A 21,598-nucleotide genomic window follows, 5' to 3' on the forward strand; every position below is an offset into this window, starting at 1 on the left:
GCAGAGAGTGGTTGGGGTGTGGAATGGACTGCCTGCAGTGATAGTGGAGTCAAACACTTTAGGAACATTTAAGCGGTTATTGGATAGACACATGGAGCACTCTAGGATGATAGGGAGTGGGATAGCTTGATCTTGGTTTCAGATAAAGCTCGGCACAACATCGTGGGCTGAAGGGCCTGTTCTGCGCTGTACTGTTCTATGTTCTATCTTCTATGTTCCATAATCCCACCAAGGCCCGATCTCCGTATCCCCATGTTATTGCACTGCTAATCGTTTGACATTAAAGGAGCAATATATCATGGCCAATCAACCTAACCAGCACATCTTTGGACTGTGGGAGGAAACCCACGTAGACACGGGGAGAACATGCAGACTCCGCACAGACAGTCACCAAGGCCGGATTTGAACCTGGGTCACTGGCACTGTAAGGCAGCAGTGCTAACCACTGTGCCGCCGTACCGCCCTTGGGTCTGAGCAACTGAACTTCATGGTGCTCTAGAGGTCAACATTAGAGCAGCACAAATATCTCAGACGTACAAGACTGGGGGAGATTTACAGAGATCGCGAGGAACTTGAAAACAAAGATGATCATTTTTAAAACAGAGATGCTGCTTAGTTGGGAGGTCAAGCGAGCACCGAGGGATAACAGGAAAAGGGAACTTGGTACAAATTAAAACATGGGCAGGAGTAGTGTGGCGATTGTCCCTTTAAGGACAGCACAGCAGAAGAGGATAACCTGGCTTGAGGGACCAACTGGGACTGAGAGTGGATTATCGTCCCAGGGATTGGAGTCCCATTTTAGGCAGAAGACATCTGGAAGGCATGTGGGGATTGGGGCAGCCAGTGGGCTGTGAGCCTCCGTACAAGCGTTGCCTCGCTGACAAATACTTATTGCGTTCCTGACGAAGTCTGGAGTGTGCATAATTACATTGGCAATGAGGACAAAATAGATTACGAGGACACTGCCTCTCATCCAACTTGTGTAGTGAGATGTTGCCTGGAGGGACAGAACGAGCCTGGATTGACCAGTACAGTCCGATGCCATGCCTGGCTACTGCTGCGGTGTAGGAAATGCAGCAGCCAATTTGTACACAGAAAGCTTCCACGAACACCAATCTGATAAATGACCAGATAATATACTAAAAAACATGATCTGGCCCAGACACTGGGACAGTGCCATGAGGTCTTTGGTTTTCACGCTGTGCCCCAGTTTAACAATCTCCTTCTAAAAGACACTGAAGAGCAAGTGTGAGCCTGGATTTGGTGACAAGTCTGACAAAGAGGTGAAGTTACTAACTACTGAACTAGGCGAGAGGTGCAGAGAATAGCGATACCCCACCTTGTCTTGCTGGCCACCGCCCTCATCATTGGTGACAATGAGGCTTTGGTGATACTGAGTATCGGGATATAATGGAGGTTTTTTCCTTTGGTCACTGCCACAATAAAATGCAAACGCTGCCAGGAGTAAGCCTGTTAAGAATATGAGAGAAGATTATTATGCACTTTTAAGATCAAGATAATACTCTATAGAGATCAGGATCCAAAACCCTCCACGACAGATGGCGAAACTTGAATTCAATAAGGAAAAGAAATGATGAAACCATCACTGATTGTGGCAAAAACCAACTGGGTTCACGGAATGTCCTTTAAGAAAGGAAATTTGCCACCCTTACCTAGTCTGGCCTACATGCAACTCCAGGCCAACGTAACTCTTAGCTGCCCTCTGAAATAGCGTGGCAAGTCACTCAGTTCAAGGGCAATAAATGCTGACCCAGCCAGCGATGCCCACAACCCATAAATGAAATAAAAACTAAAAATAAAATGCTTGTTTGCAACAATCAATCAATGGCAGTTCTGGGGCATTACTGAGCTAAGCTTTCATTCCAGACTTTAATCAATTGAATGTATTAATTGAATTCAATTTCCATCAGCTGCCATGGTGGGATTTGAACATACCTAAGGAAGCGGCCCAGGCATTCATAGAATACCTACAGTGCAGAAAGAGGCCATTCAGCCATCAAGATTACACTAACAGTCCCACCCAGGGCCTATCCCCGTAACCCCACATATTCGCACTAGTTCCCCTTGATGCTAAGGGGCAATTTAGCATGGCCAATCCACCTAACCCACAATCATAGAATCCCTACAGTGCAGAAGGAGGCCATTTGGCCCATCGAGTTTGCAGCGACTCTTACCCAGCTTACCCTGTGACCTGACATATTTACCTCGCAAATTCCCTAACTTGTATATCTTTGGATACCAAGAAGAAATTTAGCATGTCCAATCTACTTAACTCGTGCATCTTTGGACATAAAGGGGCAATTTAGCAGTGGCCCAAACAACCTAACCTGCACATCTTTGGACTGTGGGAGGAAACCCACGCAGACACGGGGAGAATGTGCAGACTCCGCACAGAGAGTGACCCGAGGCCGCAATTGAACCCAGGTCCCTCGTGCCGTGAGGCAGCAGTGCTAACCATTGTGCCACCCACATTACTATGCTAATATCTCCCCATTGTTGACAGGACCATTGAAAACCGTAACAGTTATCCTGTGTTCACTGCCTTAAGTAGTGCCACTGAACAAAATCAGGAAACCCTTGTTTATCTTTTGTTGCCCCCTTAGCTCCGTGGGAATAGAAACTTCTAAAGAAAAGCTAGCCAAACTCTTGAAACTCACAGAGCAGTAACAACGCAGCCAACAACATGACCAGGATTCCCATTCCGCCAAGGACGGCGCTTTTAGATGCAAGCTTTCCAGCACAGTTTTCATTGTTGGGGCAGTTGCAGATCATGATCTTCACGGTTTGCAGTTTGCCCTGGTGCTGCTGATCCTGAACCATGACAGGAACTTCATAGTAACCGGGAGGAAGTCTATCGACTGGTCTTATGTAGGCATAGGATGCTGGAAGACAGGAGATTGTGATGAGCTGGAGGTGGCAAATCAACACTTCATGAAACCATACAATTTCTTCCAAGTTGCAAACGTAAAACGCCACACTGGACTTATCACTCCTTGCAAAAGAGTTATTGAAAATATCTTGTGAAACTCCTGATGTATTATATACTATACTCGGAAACAAAGTGCACAGATCGTTCGGTGCAAAACCATAATTTATAATGAACTCTATGTAACCAGCACTTAACATGAGCAGAAAAACCTGTTCAACTGCCACCCTAGATTTTTTTTTATTAGTGTCACAAGTAGGCTTACTGCAATGAAGTTACTGTGAAAGTCCCCGAGTCGCCACACTCTGGCGCCCATTCAGGTGCACTGAGGGAGAATTTAGCATGGCCAATCCACCTAACCAGCACGTCTTTCAGACAGAGAGGGGAAACCGGAGCAGCCAGAGGAAACTCACACAGACATGGGAGAACGTGCAAACCTTACATAGTGACCCAAGCCAGGAATTGAACCTGGGTCCCTGGAGCTGTGAGGCAGCAGCGCTAACCACTGTGCCACTAGTGCTTCACTTACTACATTTACTTTCTACCTTGCAAATAGTGGTAGACTACCTTGCAACAATGGTTAGCCCTGCTGCCTCACAGCGCCAGGGACCTGGGTTCAATTCCCAGCTCGGGTCACTGTCTGTGCGGAATCTGCACATTCTCCCCGTGTCTGCGTGGGTTTCCCCCGGGTGCTCCGGTTTCCTCCCACAGTCCAAAGATGTGCAGGTTAGGTGGATTGGTTGTGCTAAATTCTCCCTCAGTGTACCCGAACAGGCGCCGGAGTGTGGCGACTAGGGGATTTTCACAGTAACTTCATTGCAGTGTTAATGTAAGCCTACTTGTGACTAATAAACAAACTTTACTTTAAACTAAAGTAAATTTATGTATTATCTGCCACACCTAAGTGCAATGAGCTTTCAGCACAAATGTCAGCTGGGGAAAGGCAAGCTCTAAAGAATATAAGCATGACAAATTCTCCCACATCAAATACACATAAGACCATAAGAGATAGGAACAGGAGTAGGCCATTGAGCCCTTCGAGCTTGCTCTGCCATTTCAAGACATTATGGCTAAAATCACACTCACCGACTGTGCATAACATGCATGCACACGATCAACACTCTCCAGAACTTATCAGTAACTACTGCATCCTTGACTGTGACTCTTCACAGTAAATAAAATATCAAAAGAACACAAGATTCGCAGACTAAAGTAAAGGCAAAATACTGCAGGTGAAATCAAAGCAAATACATTCCAAAGAAGGGTCATACAGACCCAAAATGACTTTCTCAAATGTGTGCTGCCAGATCTGCTGAGCCTATCCCTGTTCACAGGGTAACAGTCAAGAATGCAGTAATTATTGATAAGTTCTGGATAGTGTTGATGGCGTACATGCATGCAATGCACCTTAAAAGATTTACAGATTTTCATAGTATCCCTATAGCACAGAAGGAGGCCATTCAGCCCATTGAACCAACACCGACAACAATCCCATCCAGGCCCCATCTCCATAACCCCACGTATTTACCTTTTGACACCAAGGGGCAATTTAGCATGGACAATACACCTAACCAGCACGTCTTTCAGACTGTGGGAGGAAACCAGAGCAGCCGGAGGAAACTCACGCAGACACGGGGAGAATGCAGAGGTATTGACCCGAGGCGAGGGAATTGAACCCGAGTCCCTGGCGTTGCAAGGCAGCAGTGCTAACCATTGTGCCACCGTACTGTTCTTCGATTTCAATTGTGCAAAGTGGCATTTGATGATGGGCACTGCTCACGTCCACTGAAATATCAGACTCTACACAACTACAGAAATGGAGATTTAGTTTTTTTTTAAAAACCATACCCATTTTCTCGGAGATGGACCACTTTTTTCTAATCTCTGGCGGGCTCTCTGGGAGCAGAAAGGTGAATGGAGCCGAATTGGGCGGCACATCAAGATCCTCAGCTGATACATTCACAAATTGGCGGATTCCATTCTCACATATATACAAATGATCATTGCCAATGATCGGAACATTGTCATTATCATCATTCAGGTTTATGATCACAGTTCCAGTCCCAGTTCTTGCAGGAACTCCTATGTAACAAAACAGAAAAGAAAGCAAATATCAGGGAAGTACAAAACTTTCCTCTAAAAACCTCAAATGTTACAAGCTGCATGAAAAGAGACAAGATCATGTTCGGACAGGTTCATTTGGACGGTCCATCACGGTGGCACGGTGATTAGCACTGCTGCCTCGCAGTGCCAGGGACCCGGGTTCGATTCCCGGCTTGGGTCACTGCCTGTGCGGAGTCTGCACGTTCTTCCGGTGTCTGCATGGGTTTCCTCCGGATGCTCCGGTTTCCTCCCACAGTCCGAAAGACGTGCTGGTTAGGTTGATTGGCCATGCTTTTGAAGTTTATTTATTAGTCACAAGTAGGCTTACATTCACACTGCCAATGACGTTATTGTGAAAATCCCCTAGTCAACACACTCCGACGCCTGTTCGGGTACACTGAGGAAGAATTTAGCACGGCCAACGCACCTAACCAGCATATCTTTGGACTGTGGGAGGAAACTGGAGCACCCAGAGGAAACCCACGCAGGCACGGGGAGAACGTGCAAACTCCACACAGACAGTGACCCAAGCTGGGAATCGAACCTGGGTCTCTGGCGCTGTGAGGCAGCAGAGCTAACCACTGTGCCACCCCTAAATTACCCCTTAGTGTCGGGGGGATTAGCTGGACAAATAAGTGGGGTTATGCGGATAGAGCCTGGGTGGGATTGTGGTTGGTATGGACTTGGTGGGCCGAATGGCCTCCTCCTGCACTGTAAGATTCTATGTTCTATCTTCGAAGAGCTGCAGTGCAGGTATCCAAGCGTGGTTTGTTCCATCGTCCCACACGATGTCATTCTGCCAGGAATTCTACGTTGAAGCAGGTAGGTAAGCGGGAGTCAAGGCACAGCTTGGTCAAGTGCTGGTAAATGAGATTAAGTGGGAGGTCAGGTGCTTCATGCGTGTCAGTGCAGACTTGATGGGCTGATGGGCCTCTTCTGCACTGTATGATTCAATGATTAAATGGCAGAATAGGTTTGTTGCATTGACTAGCATACTCCCGTTCCTAAACATGCTAGGAGCCACGCAATAGTCCCTCCTGTGTGTGTGGATAGACTTAGTATAACAATGTGCAAGGAAAAGAAATGCAAATCATCCAGTGGTTGTTTTTAAAAATATATATATTGTACGGTAGCAATACCAGGCTAACAAGGGGAAACTAACATGTTCTTCGACATGCAGGGTGCCCGAGGGGTGGAGGGATATTTGCCTTTCGCTGAGGGGCTGGGTAGGACTGGTGGGAAGCCAAGTCAAATTAAGCAGCTGTACTAGCTAAAGCTTAAAGAAACATAGAAAATAGGAGCAGGCCATTCGGCCCTTTGAGCCTGCTCTGCCATTCTATGTCACAACTGATCTTCTAAGTCAATGGCATGCTCTCTCACTCTCCTCTTAGTCCTTTTTTTAAAAAAAATTCATTCATGGAACATGGGCATCGCTGGTTAGCGCTGCTGCCTCACAGCCAGGTTCGATTCCCGGCTTGGGTCACTGTCTGTGTGGAGTTTGCACATTCTCTCCGTGTCTGTGTGGGTTTCCTGCGGGTGCTCCGGTTTCCTCCCACAGTCCAAAGATGTGCAGGTTAGGTGGATTGGCCATGCTAAATTGCCCCTAGTGTCAGGGGACTAGCTAGGGTAAATGCATGGGGTTAATGAAAATGGGGCCTGGGTGGGATTGTGGTCGGTGCAGACTCGATGGGCCAAATGGCCTCCTTCTGCACTGTAGAGATTCTAATCTATTCTATTCATTCATCTTGAAGAATAGAAGCCTCACAGTTTTAAATCAGGTAGCTAAAAAGCTACAATCAGGCCTTACATTTGCCACAGCTATTTTCTGTCCATTTCCTGATTAGCAAGAGAATCTTGGGCCATCCTTCGTACAAAATATTGACAATTTATTGAGTCAATTTTCCAGTTGGACACTGCCACTGGGCAAAACACATTTAACTTCCAAAAAAAGGTATATTTCCTTCATTTCAATTAATTAAATTAATTTAACAGAAAATTGGTGTCCCCTGTGCAGGCTGGAAGAAATAAAAATAAAATTGCGGACTCCTAAATTCCACCAGTTGGATAATCGATGTACAACTTAAGAACTAGGAGCAGGAGGAGGCCATCTGGCCCCTCGAGCCTGCTCCGCCATTCAATAAGATCATGGCTGATCTTTTTGTGGACTCAGCTCCACTTACCCACCCGCTCACCATAACCCTTAATTCCTTTACTGTTCAAAAATTTATCTATCCTTGCCTTAAAAACATTCAATGAGGTTTAAAAACATTCCACTTAGGCTGCAGGAGTGAGCCGTGTGAGGGGCACTCCTCCATCTCAGTGGGCCTCAAGGTTGAAATCAGGCTTATTCACCAACCATGGCCCCTTGAATAAGATTAAGTACATTTAAAACACGCAAATAGGTAATAACAAATTATAGAAAATGCTTAATTATTTATATATTAATAGAACTATCAACTGTTCTCCTTGGAGAACTTTTCTCCTTGGAGAGACGTAGGATGAGAGGAGACCTAATAGAGACCTAATAAGATGTTGAGAGGCATAGATCGGGTGGACTCTCAGAGGCTTTTTCCCAGGGTGGAAATGGCTGCTACGAGAGGACACGGGTTTAAGGTGCTGGGGGGTAGGTACAGGGGAAATGTTAGGGGGAAGTTTTTCACACAGAGGGTGGTGGGCGAGTGGAATCGGCTGCCGTCAGTGGTGGTGGAGGCAAACTCCATAGGGTCTTTTAAGAGACTCCTGGATGAGTACATGGGACTTAATAGGATGGAGGGTTATAGGTAGGCCTAAAAGGTAGGGATATGTTCGGCACAACTTGTGGGGCCGAAGGGCCTGTTTTGTGCTGTAGTTTTCTATGTTTCTAAAATAAATATTTACACTTGATTGGACACAGAGGGAGCGCACAGCTCTCACAGTCAATGTTGTGAGCAATCAGCTCCCACCTCACTTCACTCGCCCTCGCTTTACATGCGAATCACTTCAGTCATACCGGCAGGAAAAAAATGCCACATGGAGGGAAACCAGTGGAATGTGGCAACTCTGCACCCGGGCAACGGTCAATAAAATATCTCGTGGGCTGCACTCAGAACTCGGATGGACCAGAACTGCACACAGAACTCTAAGCTGTGGCCCAACAGCGTTTTTTAAACAGCTCCATCAGAGCCCCCCTATGCCTCAGCTAATAAAGGCAAGTTTCACCATATGCCTTCCTATCCACCTTATCTACCTGTGCTGCTGCCTTCAGGGATCTATGGACATGCATCCCAAAGTCACTCTGGGTCCCCTGCACTTCCTAGCATCCTACCGTTCATTGTATATTTCCTTGCCTTGTTAGTGCTCCCTGCACATTGGAGTGTGCAGCACTAGCCTCCTTATTTAAGGAAAGATGCAAATACATTAGAAGCAGTTCAGAGAAGGGTTACTAAACTGACACCTGGAATGGGTGGGTTGGACAGGCTAGGCTTGCAGCTACTAGAGTTTGGAACAGTAAGAAGCAACTTGATTGAAACACACAAGATCTTGCGGGGTCCTGACAGGCCGGATGTAGAGAGGACGTTTCTTTTTGTGGGAGAATCTACAATTTCTGCACACGTGGCTTCAGATCCCATCTCATTGATTTTGTCGTGTCCATTTTAGTGTCCCACATGGTCTAACGGTTAGGATTCCTGGTTTTCACCCAGGCGGCCTGGGTTCGACTCCCGGTATGGGAATTCACATTTTGGGCGGCACAGTGGCAAGCACTGCTGCCTCACAGTGCCAGAGACCTAGGTTCAATTCCGGCCTTGGGTCACTGTCTGTGTGGAGTTTGCATGTTCTTGTTCTTGACACAAAGGTTGGTGGGTTTGCGGATAGCGATGAGGACCATCAGAGGATACAGCAGGATATAGATCAGTTGCAGTCTTGGGTGGAGAGATAGCAGATGGAGTTTAATTCGGACAAATGTGAGGTAATGCATTTTGGGAGGTCTAATACAGGTAGGAAATATACAGTAAATGGCAGAATCCTTAAGATATTGATAGGCAGAGGGATCTGAGTGTACAGGTACACAGGTCACTGAAAGTGGCAATGCAGGTGGAGAAAGTAATCAAGAAGGCATATGGCATGCTTGCCTTCATCGGCCGGGGTATTGAGTTTAAAAATTGGCAAGTCATGTTGCAGTTTTATAGAACCTTAGTTCGGCCACACTTGGAATATAGTGTTCAATTCTGGTCGCCACACTACCAGAAGGATGTGGAGGCTTTGGAGGGAGTACAGAAAAGATTTACCAGGATGTTGCCTGGTATGGAGGGCATTAGCTATGAGGAGAGGTTGGAGAAACTTGGTTTGTTCTCACTGGAACGACGAGGTTGAGAGGTGACCTGATAGAAGTCTACAAGATTATGGAGGGGCATGGACAGAGTGGATAGTCTGACGCTTTTTCCCAGGGTGGAAGAATCAATTACTGGGGGGCACAGGTTTAAGGTGCGAAGGACAAGGTTTAAAGGAGATGTACGAGGCAGATTTTGTTTTATACACAGAGGATGGTGGGTGCCTGGAACTCACTGCGGGGGGAGGTAGTGGAAGCGGATACGATAGTGATACAATCTTGACAAATACATGAATAGGATGGGAATGGAGGGATATGGTCCCTGGAAGGGTAGGGGGTTTCTAGTTCAGTCGGGCAGCGTGGTCGGTGCAGGCTTGGAGGGCCGAAGGGCCTGTTCCTGTGCTGTAATTTTCTTTGTTCTCCGTGTCTGTGTGGGTTTCTTCTGGATGCTCCGGTTACTTCCCACAGTCCAAAGATGTGTGGGTTAGGTTGATTGGCCATGCTAAATTGACCGAAGTGTCATTATTTTATTTCATCTTATTTATTTATTATTTTCATTTCTTCCTTGGTTTCATTTTTCTTTTTTTAAAAACTTGCTTATGATGTTTTCCCCCTTACCACTATCTCCCCTCCCCACCCCATCCCACTAAGGACATGTCTCAGGTAAATATGTGGGGTTACGGGAATAGGGCCTGGGTGGGATTGTGGTCGGTGCAGACTCGATGGGTCAAATGGCCTCATTCCATACTAGGGATTCTATGGATTCCATCTATGGAGGGGCCATGGTTAGAAAGAAGGACTCGCCCATTGGTTTGAGTGTTTTTGGAACTCTCTTCCTCAAAAGATAATGGAAGCAGAATTTCCGTTTAAGGCAGAGGTAGACAGATTCTTGGTGAACAAAGGAGGTGAAAGGTTATCGGGGCTCGGTAGGATGTTACAACCTGATCAGCTATGATCTTAGTGGAATGGGAGAGCAGGCTCAAGGGGCCGAGTGGCCTACTCCTGCTCCTAATTCACATGCTCATAAAGTGAACTGTCTGTATAGCTAAAGGAGCAAACTTAACCTTTTGATCAAGAAATAATCACCTTCTCGACTGCCATTTATTTATTGAGAAAATCTAAGTCAGCTTATTTTTTCCAACAGTCAATGAATTAAAGTACAAGAAACATGCATTAAATTTGTACTTACTGTCTTCGATGGCCAGCACCGTAACATTGTACTTATTATTTTTTACAAAGTCAGATTCGCGATCCAGCACAGCAGTAGTCTTGATCTTGCCAGTTTTTGGATCGATGGAAACCCAATCTGCAGGATCAAGTAACTTCCTGTAGCTAGAGAGTCAAACAAGAAATACAACACTTCATAAGCTTTCATAACATCTTCATAAGGTCCCTCTTGTCCTCACTTTTCACCCCACTAACCTCCTCATTCAAAGGGTCCTCCGCCATTCTGCCAACTCCAGCATGATGCCACCAAATATTCCTTCCCCTAATTCCCCCCATCAGCATTCCACAGAGACTGGGATACCCCGATCCACTTCTCCATCACACCCAACACCTCACCCACAGCTTTGCAGTATACCTTCGGTCCGTCCGCAAGCGGGACCCAGATCTCCTTGTCTCTTGCCACTTCAACACACCACCCTGCTCTCCTGTCCACATGTCCATCCTTGGCCTTTTCCAATGTTCCAGCAAAAAAGATGTGTGGCTTAGGTTGATTGGCCATGCGAAATTGACCCTAATGCTAGGGGGATTAGCAGGGTAAATACGTGGCGTTATGGGAATAGGGCCTGAGTGGGATTGTGGTCAGTGCAGACTCGGTGGGCCGAATGGCCTCCTTTTGCACTGTAGGGATTCTATGATTCTATGTAAACCCAACACAAACTGGAGGAACAGCACCTCACCTTCCGATTGGGCACTTTACAGCCTTCCGGACTGAACATTGGGTTCAACAACTTCAGAGCATGAACTCTCCCCTCCACCTCCACCCCATTTCCAATTATTTTATTTCATCTTATTTATTTATTATTATTTTCATTTCTTCCTTTGTTTCATATTTTTAAAAAATCTTGCTTACAATATTTTCCCCTTACCACCGTCTCCCCTCCGCCCACCCCACTAAGGACATGTCACAGGTTGTCCTTTGACACTCTGCTTATCTTTGTTCTACCATTTACGCATCCTGATCTCTGAATGGGGCTGCTATCAGCACCCTTCTTAGCCATGAACACCACCACTTACATTCCCTTTGTCTTTTTCTCTATGACATCTTTGTCAATCACACCCCCCCTCCCCCTCAACATCCTCACTAACAGTATAAATATCATCCTATATTCAGCTCTGACAAAGGGTCATCCAGACTTGAAACATCAGCTCTTTTCTTTCTCCACAGGTGCTGTCAGACCTGCCTAGGCTTTCCAGCATTTTCTGTTCTTATTTCATAAGTTAGCTCCTTTCATGTGTAAATCCGGTCATGAAGAATGTTTAATGAGAAGCTTGCTGTTCCACTTGAACAGGCCTTTATTAAATAAACTCATACTTATGAACTTAGTTGCCCCAAACTCTGGAATTCCCTTAAACTCTCCACTGCTTCCTGTGAGACACTCCTCAAAACTTCTACTTGGCCAAGCATTTGGTCACCTAGCTTAATATCTGTGTGTCATATGTTTTAGAATGTTGGGCAGCACGGTGGCACAGTGGTTAACACTGCTGCCTCACAGCACCAGAGACCCAGGTTCAATTCCAGCCTCAAATCACTGTGTGTGTGGAATTTGCACGTTCTTCCCGTGTCTGCGTGAGTTTCTGCCGGGTGCTCCAGTTTTCTCCCACCATCCAAAGATGTGCGGGTTAGGTGGATTGGTTTATAACACATTTTTTTTGTATCATTCTGGTGACAGAAACAAGATGCCTTCTGCCCTACTTTTTTTGATTCATTAGTGGACATAGCTGACCAGCATTTATTGCCCATCTCTAGTTGCACGAGGGCAGTTGAGAGTCAACCACATTGCTGTGACTCTGGAGTCACATGTAGGCCAGACCAGGTAAGGATGGCAGACAGACTGGAACTATGCTCATTGGAATTCAGAAGAATGAGAGTGGGGGGGGGGGTGGATCTGAGAGAAATGTTTAAAATTATGAAGGGAATAGGTAAGATAGAAGCAGGAAGGTTGTTTTCACTGGCGGGTGAAACCAGAGCTCGGGGGCATGGCCTCAAAATAAGGGGGAGCAGATTTAGGACTGAGCTGAAGAGGAACTTCTTCACACAAAGGGTTGTGAATCTGTGGAATTCCCTGTCCAGTGAAGCAGTTGAGGCTACCTCATTGAATGTTTTTAAGGCAAGGTTAAATTTTTGAACAGTAAAGGGTTATGGTGAGCAGGTGGGTAAGTGGAGCTGAGTCCACAAAAAGATCAGCCATGATCTTGTTGAATGACGGAGCAGGCTCGAGGGGCCAGATGGCCTACTCCTGCTCCTCGCTCTTATGTTCTTATTTTCTTCCCTAAAGGACATTAGTGAACCAGATGGGATTTTTTGACAATCAACAATTGGTTCATGGTTATCAGTAGATTCTTAATTCCAGATTTTATTTTATTGAATAACCATCTGCAGTGATGGGATTCGAACCCGGGTCCCTAGAACATTAGCTGAGTTTCTGGATGAATAGTCTAGCGATAATACCAATACCGTTAGGCCATCACTTACCCCTACTTTTACAAAGAAAATAATGTTTAAAAAGCACAACAAAAACAGCACCGTATCAATACTTGTGAAAAAGTAAAATAACACTTCCTGCACTATTGTCTTGGCCAACATTCACCCCTCAACCAACATCAGACTGTTCATTCATTCCCATACTGTTGCTGCTTGTGGAAACTTGCTGTGTGAAAGTTGGCTGTTACGTTTCCTATTACATTACAACACTCACGCACTTTGTAAAGAATGATTGCGTTGGCTGCAAAGTGCTTTGCCACACCCTGAGTTCTCGCAAGAAGCTATGGACTAAATGCACAAGTGCTTTTGCTTTAATGATGGAAGGAATGGTCCTACCTGATGCCACTGCTGCTCTTAGTTTCAGGATCCCTTGCCGTATAAGATCCAAGAACCGTTCCCGTGGGCACATTTTCCTTTATCCAGAGCTGCTTGACGCGTGGTTCAAATTCTGGACCTTCATCCACGTCCTGCACTTTAATTACCACTGAAGCAGTTTTCCTCGAGGCAGAACTCCCAATGAGAGGGATTTCATTCTCCGCGACAATTTCTAACGGGATAGTTGACTCTGCCTCAGCATTCAGTGGCTACAGAACAAGACAGAGCACATTAAGCACCTCAGTAGCCAAGCAATCCTGCAAGACAGATCTTAAAATAGCTCATTAAATATTCCTTGGGTCACGGCTAGCACTGTTAGCCATGGCACTGAGCACCTTGGGGTGGGCACATTACCTTAAAGGCACTACGTAAATTCAAGTGCAGTTTCCCCAGCCTCCATCGCATCCCATCTCACCCACCTCCACCCCGCCAACCTCCAATGTCCACCCCCTCCGCACCTAATCTCACCCCACCCAACCCCTATCACACCCCACCCAACCTCCATCCCACCTAATGCCCCATCTCCACCCCGCCCAAATCTCCCTCCCCTCTTTTATTTGGGTCAATGCCAATAATTTAAATCTGATACCAAGCATTTTAACGTTTAATTTGAGGTTTGCAACATTGTGGGGATCAGTTTTAGAAGAAGATAACAAAAATAGAAAATGCTGGAAAAACTCAGCAGATCTGGCAGCATCTGTGGAGAGAATAAAGCCAAGGCTGAGTCTACAGCAATTGTATACAGCATTGGTGAGGCCAACCTGCAGTAGTGTGCGCAGTTTTGGTGTCCTTATCTGAGGAAGGATAGCCTTGCTAGAGAGAGTACAGCAAAGATTTACCACGCTGATTCCTGGGATGGCAGGTCTGTCATGAGGAGAGGCCAAGTTGATTAGGATTATATTCACTGGAGTTTAGAAGAGTGAGACGGGATCTCATAAAAACTTATAAAATTCTAACAGGGTTAGACAGAAAGATTCTGCAACGCCCATAGAATCTACGATTCTATCATTCGGAAAGAATGGTGGGAGTCCAGAACTAGGGGTTATAGTTTGAGGATAAGGGATAAACCTTTTAGAACTGAGGTGAGGAGAAATTTCTTCACCCAGAGAGTGGTGAGTGTGTGGAATTCACTTCCACAAAATATTCATAGAAAGAAAGAAAGAAAGAAACCCTACAGTACAGAAAGAGGCCATTCGGCCCATCGAGTCTGCACCGACCACAATCCCACCCAGGCCCTACCCCTATATCCCTACATATTTTACCCGCTAATCCCTCTAACCTACGCATCTCAGGACACTAAGGGCAATTTTTAGTGTGGCCAATCAACCTAACCCGCATATCTTTGGACTGTGGGAGGAAACCGGAGCACCCGGAGGAAACCCACGCAGACACGAGGAGAATGTGCAAACTCCACACAGACATTTGTGGGACATGGGCGTTGCTGGCTGGCCAACATTCATTGCCAGTCTACTGCAATTGTAGTTGAGTTTTCACAAATTTGGTTGAGTTTTTTGAGGAGGTGACAAAAATGATTGACGAGGGAAGGGCCATGGATGCCGTCTACATGGATTTTAGTAAAGCATTTGACAAGGTCCCTCATGGCAGGCTGGCGCAAAAAGGTTAAATCTCCCGGGATCAAAGGTGAACTAGCTAGATGGGTACAGAACTGGCTTAGCCATAGAAGACAGAGGGTAGCAGTGGAGGGGTTTTTTTCTGATTGGAGGTCTGTGACTAGTGGTGTTCCGCAGCGCTCTGTACTGGGACCTCTGCTGTTTGTGATATATATTACACACATATATATATATAAATAAAAATAAATATAAATGATTTGGAAGATGATGTAGCTGGTCTGATTAGAAAGTTTGCGGACGACACAAAGATTGCTGGAGTTGCGGATAGTGATGAACATTGTCAGAGAATACAGCAGGATATAGAAATGCTGGAAAATTGGGCGGAGAAATGGCAGATGGAATTTAATCCAGATAAATGCGAAGTGATGCATTTTGGTAGATCTAATGCAGGGGGGAGCTATACAATAAATGGCAGAACCATCAGGAGTATAGACACACACAGGGATCTGGGTGTGCAAGTCCACAGATCCTTAAAGGTGGCAGCACAGGTGGAAAAGGTGGTGAAGGCAGCATATGGCATGCTTGCCTTTATTGGACGGGGCATAGGGTATAAAAGTTGGCATATGATGTTGCAGTTATATAGAATGTTGGTGAGGCCACATTTGGAATACTACATCCAGTTCTGGTCGCCACACTACCAGAAGGACGTGGAGGCTTTGGAGAGAGTGCAGAAAAGGTTTACCAGGATGTTGCCTGGTATGGGGGGTATTAGCTATGAGGTGAGATTGAATAAACTAGGGTTATTCTCCCTGGAAAGACGGAGGTTGAGGGGCGACCTAATAGAAGTTTATAAAATTATGAAGGGCATAGATAGGGTGAACAGTTGGAAGCTTTTTCCCAGGTCAGAAATGACAAACACAAGGGGGGGCAAGGTTCAATACAGATATGCGGGGGACGTATTTTACACAGCGGGTGGTGGGGGCCTGGAATGCACTACCAAGCAAGGTGGTTGAGGCAGACACGCTAGGATCATTTAAGACTTATCTAGATAGCCACATGAATAGATTGGGAATAGAGGGATACAAACGGATGATCTAGTTAGGAACACATGATCAGTGCAGGCATGGAGGGCCGAAGGGCCTGCTCATGTGCTGTATTGTTCTTTTTGCCCATCCCTAGTTGCCCTTGAACTGAGTGGCTTCCTAGGCCACTTCAGAGGGCAGTTGAGAGTCAACCACATTGAATTTGATGATCAACCATGATCACAGTGAATGGTGGAGCAGACCTGAAGGGCCAAATGGCCTACTCCTGCTTCTAGTTTCTATGTTTCTATGAGTCAGGATGACCCTGCTTCATACCTGCTGGGTTTTTCCAGCATTTTATGTTTTTGTTTCAGATTCCAGCATCCACAGTATTTTGTCTATATATCTTCGAATAAAATAAATTGTGCATGCGCTTATGCGGAGAGCACACTAAAACCAAGTGGAGGTAAACCATGATAGCGATACAATCAACTGTGTCAAAGGCCCAGAAGATATACAGCACCAGGACCTGTCAAAGTTGGTTAGCAACTTGGATTGGGGCTGGTTTGAGGGGTGTAAAATTGACTGGATTGATTCAAACAGGGGAGTACCTGCAACTCCCAAGCAATCCACAAGTTGGATAAAATAACTTTGGCCTCCAAGGCAGCACGGTAGCACAGTGGTTAGCATTGCTGCCTCACAGCACCAGGGACCCAGGTTCCATTCCCGGCTTGGGTCACTGTCTGAGTTTGCACGTTCTCCGTGTCTGCGTGGGTTTTCTCCGGGTGCTCCGGTTTCCTCCCACAGTCTGAAAGATGTGCTGGTTAGATGTATTGACCAGAACAGGCACCGGAGTGTGATGACTGGGGGAATTTCACAGTAACTTCACTGCAGTGTTAATATAAGCCTACTTGTGACTAATAAATAAACTTTAAGACCAAAACATGACCTTGTTTGCATGAAATGGATTGTTAAAATTGTCATGCGATTGTTTCATCAAAAACCTCAATGCTGTTTGATGCAAAAATCCTCCGAACCAAACACTACCATTGGCTTACCTTTACCACGTACAGGAGGCCATCATTGGTTTTGGGATCGGTTGTAATTTTGAAATTTCCACGATCATTCCCTTTGGTGATAGTGAAGACAGCTCTGCTAGCTTCTGTGTTTGCCAAATCCTTATCCTCTACAGGTAGTCGGAGGATCATTATGTCGCTTACCGTCTCATTAACAGTAATGGTAAACTGAAACAAGACAAACATTTATGTTATTCTATTGCAATTCTTTAAGGATGCATTCAGGCTTTTGAATGGACCTACCTCGCATTAAGTTGATCTTTCTCTATACCCTAGCTATGACTGTAACACTACATTCTGCACCCTCTCGTTTCCTTCTCTATGAACGGTATGCTTTGTCTATATAGCGCGCAAGAAACAATACTTTTCACTGTATCCCAATACGTGTGACAATAATAAATCAAATCAATTCAACAAGAAATTTCTTCACCCAGAGGGTGGTGAATGTGTGGAATTCACTACCACAGAAAGTATGAGGTGCCAAAACGTTGTCTGATTTCAAGAAGAAACTAGATATACTTCTCGGGGCTAAAGGATCAAGGGATATGGGGGGGAGAAGGGGGGATCAGAATATTGAATTCAATGATCAGCCATGATCAAGATGAATGGCGGAGCAGGCTCGAAGGGCCGAATGGCCTCCTCCTGCTTCTAGTTTGTGTCACAAACTTTAGCTCCGATTTAAGTCAATACAGTTGTTCAAGCTTAATAATGGTGAGAATATGATCAATGATACAGTACAGTTAATATAGGCTTGAGAGGGGTAAATAAAGGAAAATTCTGAATTTTTGATTGGATAGTCATTGCTTAGGTCTTGGAAATAAATGTTATCGCAACCACAATGTCCTTGAGGGAAGGAAATCTGCCATCCTTACCCAGTCTGGTCTACATGCGACTCCAGACCCACAGCAACATAGTTGACTCTTGCATGCTACCTGAAATGGCCTAACAAGCCATTCAGTTCAAGGGCAATTAGGAATGGGCACTTAATGCTGGCCCAGCCAGACATGGCCACATCCCATAAATGAATAAAAAACAAAGGAAAACAAATCCTTTTTTGAGGTGTATAAAATCATGCAGGGCATAGATAGGATGAACGCACACGGTCTTTTTTCCAGGGAAGGGGAATTGAAAACTAGAGGGCATGGGTTTTAAGGCGAGAGGTGAAAGATCTTAAAAGGGACCTGAGGGGTAACTTCTTCATGCAGAGTAGGATGCGTGTGTGGAATGAGCTGCCAGAGAAAGTGGTTGAGGCGGTTCAATAGCAACATTTAAAAAGCATTTGGATAAGTACATGGATGGGGAAGGATTAGAGTGATATGGGCCAAAGGCGGGCAATTGGGACTAGCTGAGAGGGCACCATGACTGGCATGGACCAGTTGGGCCGAAGGGCCTGTTTCCATGCTGTATTGCTCTATGACTCTATTAGGGTGGCACAGTGGTGCTGCCTCACAGCGCCAGAGACCCGGGTCCAATTCCAACCTCGGGTCACCGAGCTGTGAGGAACAAAGAACAAAAAACAAAGAACAGTACAGCACAGGAAACAGGCCCGTTGGCTCTCCAAGCCTGTGCCACTCATTGGTCCAACTAGACCATTCTTTTGTATCCCTCCATTCCCAGAATGCTCATGTGACTATCCAGGTAAGTCTTAAACGATGCCAGCGTGTCTGCCTCCACCACTCTATTTGGCAGCGCATTCCAGGCCCCCACCACTCTCTGTGTAAAAAACGTCCCTCTGATATCCGAGTTATACCTCGCCCCTCTCACCTTGAGCCCGTGACCCCTCGTGATCGTCACCTCCGACCTGGAAAAAAGCTTCCCACTGTTCACCCTATCTATACCCTTCATAATTTTGTACACCTCTATTAGGTCTCCCCTCATTCTCCGTCTTTCCAGGGAGAACAACCCCAGTTTACCCAATCTCCCCTCATAGCTAAGACCCTCCATACCAGGCAACATCCTGGTAAACCTTCTCTGCACTCTCTCTAAAGCCTCCACGTCCTTCTGGTAGTGCGGCGACCAGAACTGGACGCAGTACTCCAAATGTGGCCTAACCAGCATCCTATACAGCTGCATCATCAGACTCCAGCTTTTATACTCTATACCCCGTCCTATAAAGGCAAGCATACCATATGCCTTCTTCACCACCTGTGTTGCCACCTTCAAGGATTTGTGGATTTGCACACCTAGGTCCCTCTGTGTTTCTATACTCTTGATGGCTCTGCCATTTATTGTATAACTCCCCCCTACGTTAGTTCTTCCAAAATGCATCACTTCGCATTTATCTGGATTAAATTCCATCTGCCATTTCTCTGCCCAATTTTCCAGCCTATCTATATCCTGCTGTATTGTCCGACAATGTTCATCGCTATCCGCAAGTCCAGCCAACTTCATGTCATCCGCAAACTTGCTGATAACACCAGTTACACCTTCTTCCAAATCATTTATATATATCACAAATAGCAGTTTGCACATTCTCCCTGGGTCTGCGTGGGTTTCCTCCGGGTGCTCCAGTTTCCTCCCACAATCCAACGATGTGCGGGTCAAGTGGATTGGCCACTTAATTAACCCTAGTATCGGGGGATTAGCAGGGTAAATACATGGGGTTACGGGAATAGGGCCTGGGTGTGTTGTGGTCGGTGCCGACTCGATGGGCTGAATGGCCTCCTGCACTGGAGGGATTCTATGACTCTAAGTACTATTTGGCTGAAACTAAACAGGTTTAAGTGGTTTAATGCATTGATTAAAGTAATGGGCATTTCTGAAATATTAAGCACCAACTACCAACTCCAGTCTCCAAAAGTTTATACTGCGTATGTAAATTTAATAAAATGAAAGGCTTCAACATCTCAAGGTTTGTAATAACATATTAAATGAGAAGGTAATTCACGATAAAGTGTAGAAACGACCACATTTATCATCTTCAGGCAGTGAAAATCATAAACCATTCCGAGGACACCTCTCCTTAGAGCCGAGATTAAGATTTAATCGCAGCTTCTGAAACCAACAAGGGATTTTGATGGGAGTAAATCAAATGAAATTTGTCCTTAGCAGCAGGGGGGTCAGTAATCAGAGGGCACAAACTGTGCGAGATGCAGTGGGAAAGGAGGAGGTGAATTTATTTTAATGTTATAATGCGGAATCATGGAATCCCTACAGTGCAGAAGGAGACCATTTGGCCCACCGAGTCTGCACCAACTCTTACCCAGTGACCTCACATATTTACCCTGCTAATTCTCCTAATTTATATATCTTTGGACACTAAGGGGCAATTTAGCATGGCCAATCCACCTAACTCATACATCTTTGGACATAAAGGGATAATGTAGCAAGGCCCAAACAACCTAACCTGCATAGGAAGGAAACCGGAGCACCCAGAGGAAACCCACGCAGACACGGGGAGAACGTGCAAACTCCACACAGACAGTCACCCGAGGCCAAAATTGAACTCGGGTCTCTGGTACTGTGAGGCAGCAGTGTTAACCACTGTGACACCCTGTAGCTTGAAAAGGTAGAGGCAGATTTAATAACAACTTTCATTTGGGGAATCGGATAAATTACTCAGGAGGATAGAAAACTACAGGGTTGTGGAGGTAGGACAGAGCGACTGGGACCAGTTGAATAGCTCTCCCCAAAGGGATAGCCCAAGAATGATGAGCTGACTGCGCTCCACCTACACTATAAGTTTCTACGATTCCCACATCAAGCACAGAAGAATGACCACACTTTTTCCAAACAAAAAAAGAACAGAGTGGATTATTTTACACAGATGTCAGCAACTTACTTGGGAGGTCCTGAAGGTTGGAGGATTATCATTTGCATCAGTAACACGCACAAGAACAGTTGCTGTCGAAAATAAGCCGTTAACTGCGTCACCCATGTCTCGAACCTCGACGGTGAGGGTGTAAGTGTCCTGTTCCTAAGAACATCGAACATGCAAAGATGAAACGGTGCATGCAATTTCCAAATGGCAAACTTCAAAATCACACGTGCATTTTGGTGTTTGTACAAGGCAGAACAAACCATTTGGTCCCACTGAGCCTGATCCACCTCCCAACAAGATTACAGCTGATCTTCAACATTAAGAACAAAGAAAAGTACAGCACAGGAACAGGCCCTTCGGCCCTCCAAGCCCGTGCCAATCCTGATGCCCTAACTAATCTAAAAAAAACCTTCTACCCTAACTCAATCCCTTTCCCTCTATTCATGTACCCATCCAGCTGCCTCTTCAATGTTGATGTGTCTGCTTCCACCAGCTCCTCTGGCAGCGCGTTCCAGGCACCCACCACTCTCTGTGTGAAAACATTTCCCCGCACATCTCCCTTAAACTTTCCCCCTCTCACCTTGAACCTGTGCCCCCTTGTTATTGACACTTCCACCCTGGGAAAAAGCCTCTGACTATCCATTCCATCTTCTTGCCTTGTTCCCTTAACACCCAAAAATCTCTTGATCTCTATTACTCAATGACCGAGTTGCATGGTCCTGGAGACAG

The 21,598-nt window shown here is 45.7% G+C and overlaps 1 protein-coding gene and 1 non-coding gene across 3 annotated transcripts in view; one reads left to right on the forward strand and one right to left on the reverse strand.

Annotated features, from left to right (window-relative positions):
• Window positions 1–21,598, reverse strand: part of LOC144495553 (desmocollin-3-like) — a 50,538-nt gene that overhangs the window by 7,379 nt on the left and 21,561 nt on the right. For both annotated transcript variants that reach the window (XM_078215644.1, XM_078215645.1), the window contains exons 9-15: window positions 20,891–21,025; window positions 17,092–17,277; window positions 13,402–13,649; window positions 10,546–10,688; window positions 4,796–5,029; window positions 2,679–2,903; window positions 1,340–1,470 (exon numbers count right to left, since the gene is read on the reverse strand). In XM_078215644.1, the coding sequence (XP_078071770.1) occupies window positions 1,340–1,470; window positions 2,679–2,903; window positions 4,796–5,029; window positions 10,546–10,688; window positions 13,402–13,649; window positions 17,092–17,277; window positions 20,891–21,025 (1,302 nt within the window). The remainder of the gene's footprint in view (window positions 1–1,339; window positions 1,471–2,678; window positions 2,904–4,795; window positions 5,030–10,545; window positions 10,689–13,401; window positions 13,650–17,091; window positions 17,278–20,890; window positions 21,026–21,598) is intronic.
• Window positions 8,689–8,760, forward strand: trnae-uuc (transfer RNA glutamic acid (anticodon UUC)). Its single transcript has one exon. It is a non-coding gene; the product is annotated as a tRNA-Glu (tRNA).

The sequence above is a fragment of the Mustelus asterias genome, chromosome 7, assembly GCF_964213995.1.
Source record: "Mustelus asterias chromosome 7, sMusAst1.hap1.1, whole genome shotgun sequence".
Classification (NCBI taxonomy): Eukaryota; Metazoa; Chordata; class Chondrichthyes; order Carcharhiniformes; family Triakidae; genus Mustelus; species Mustelus asterias.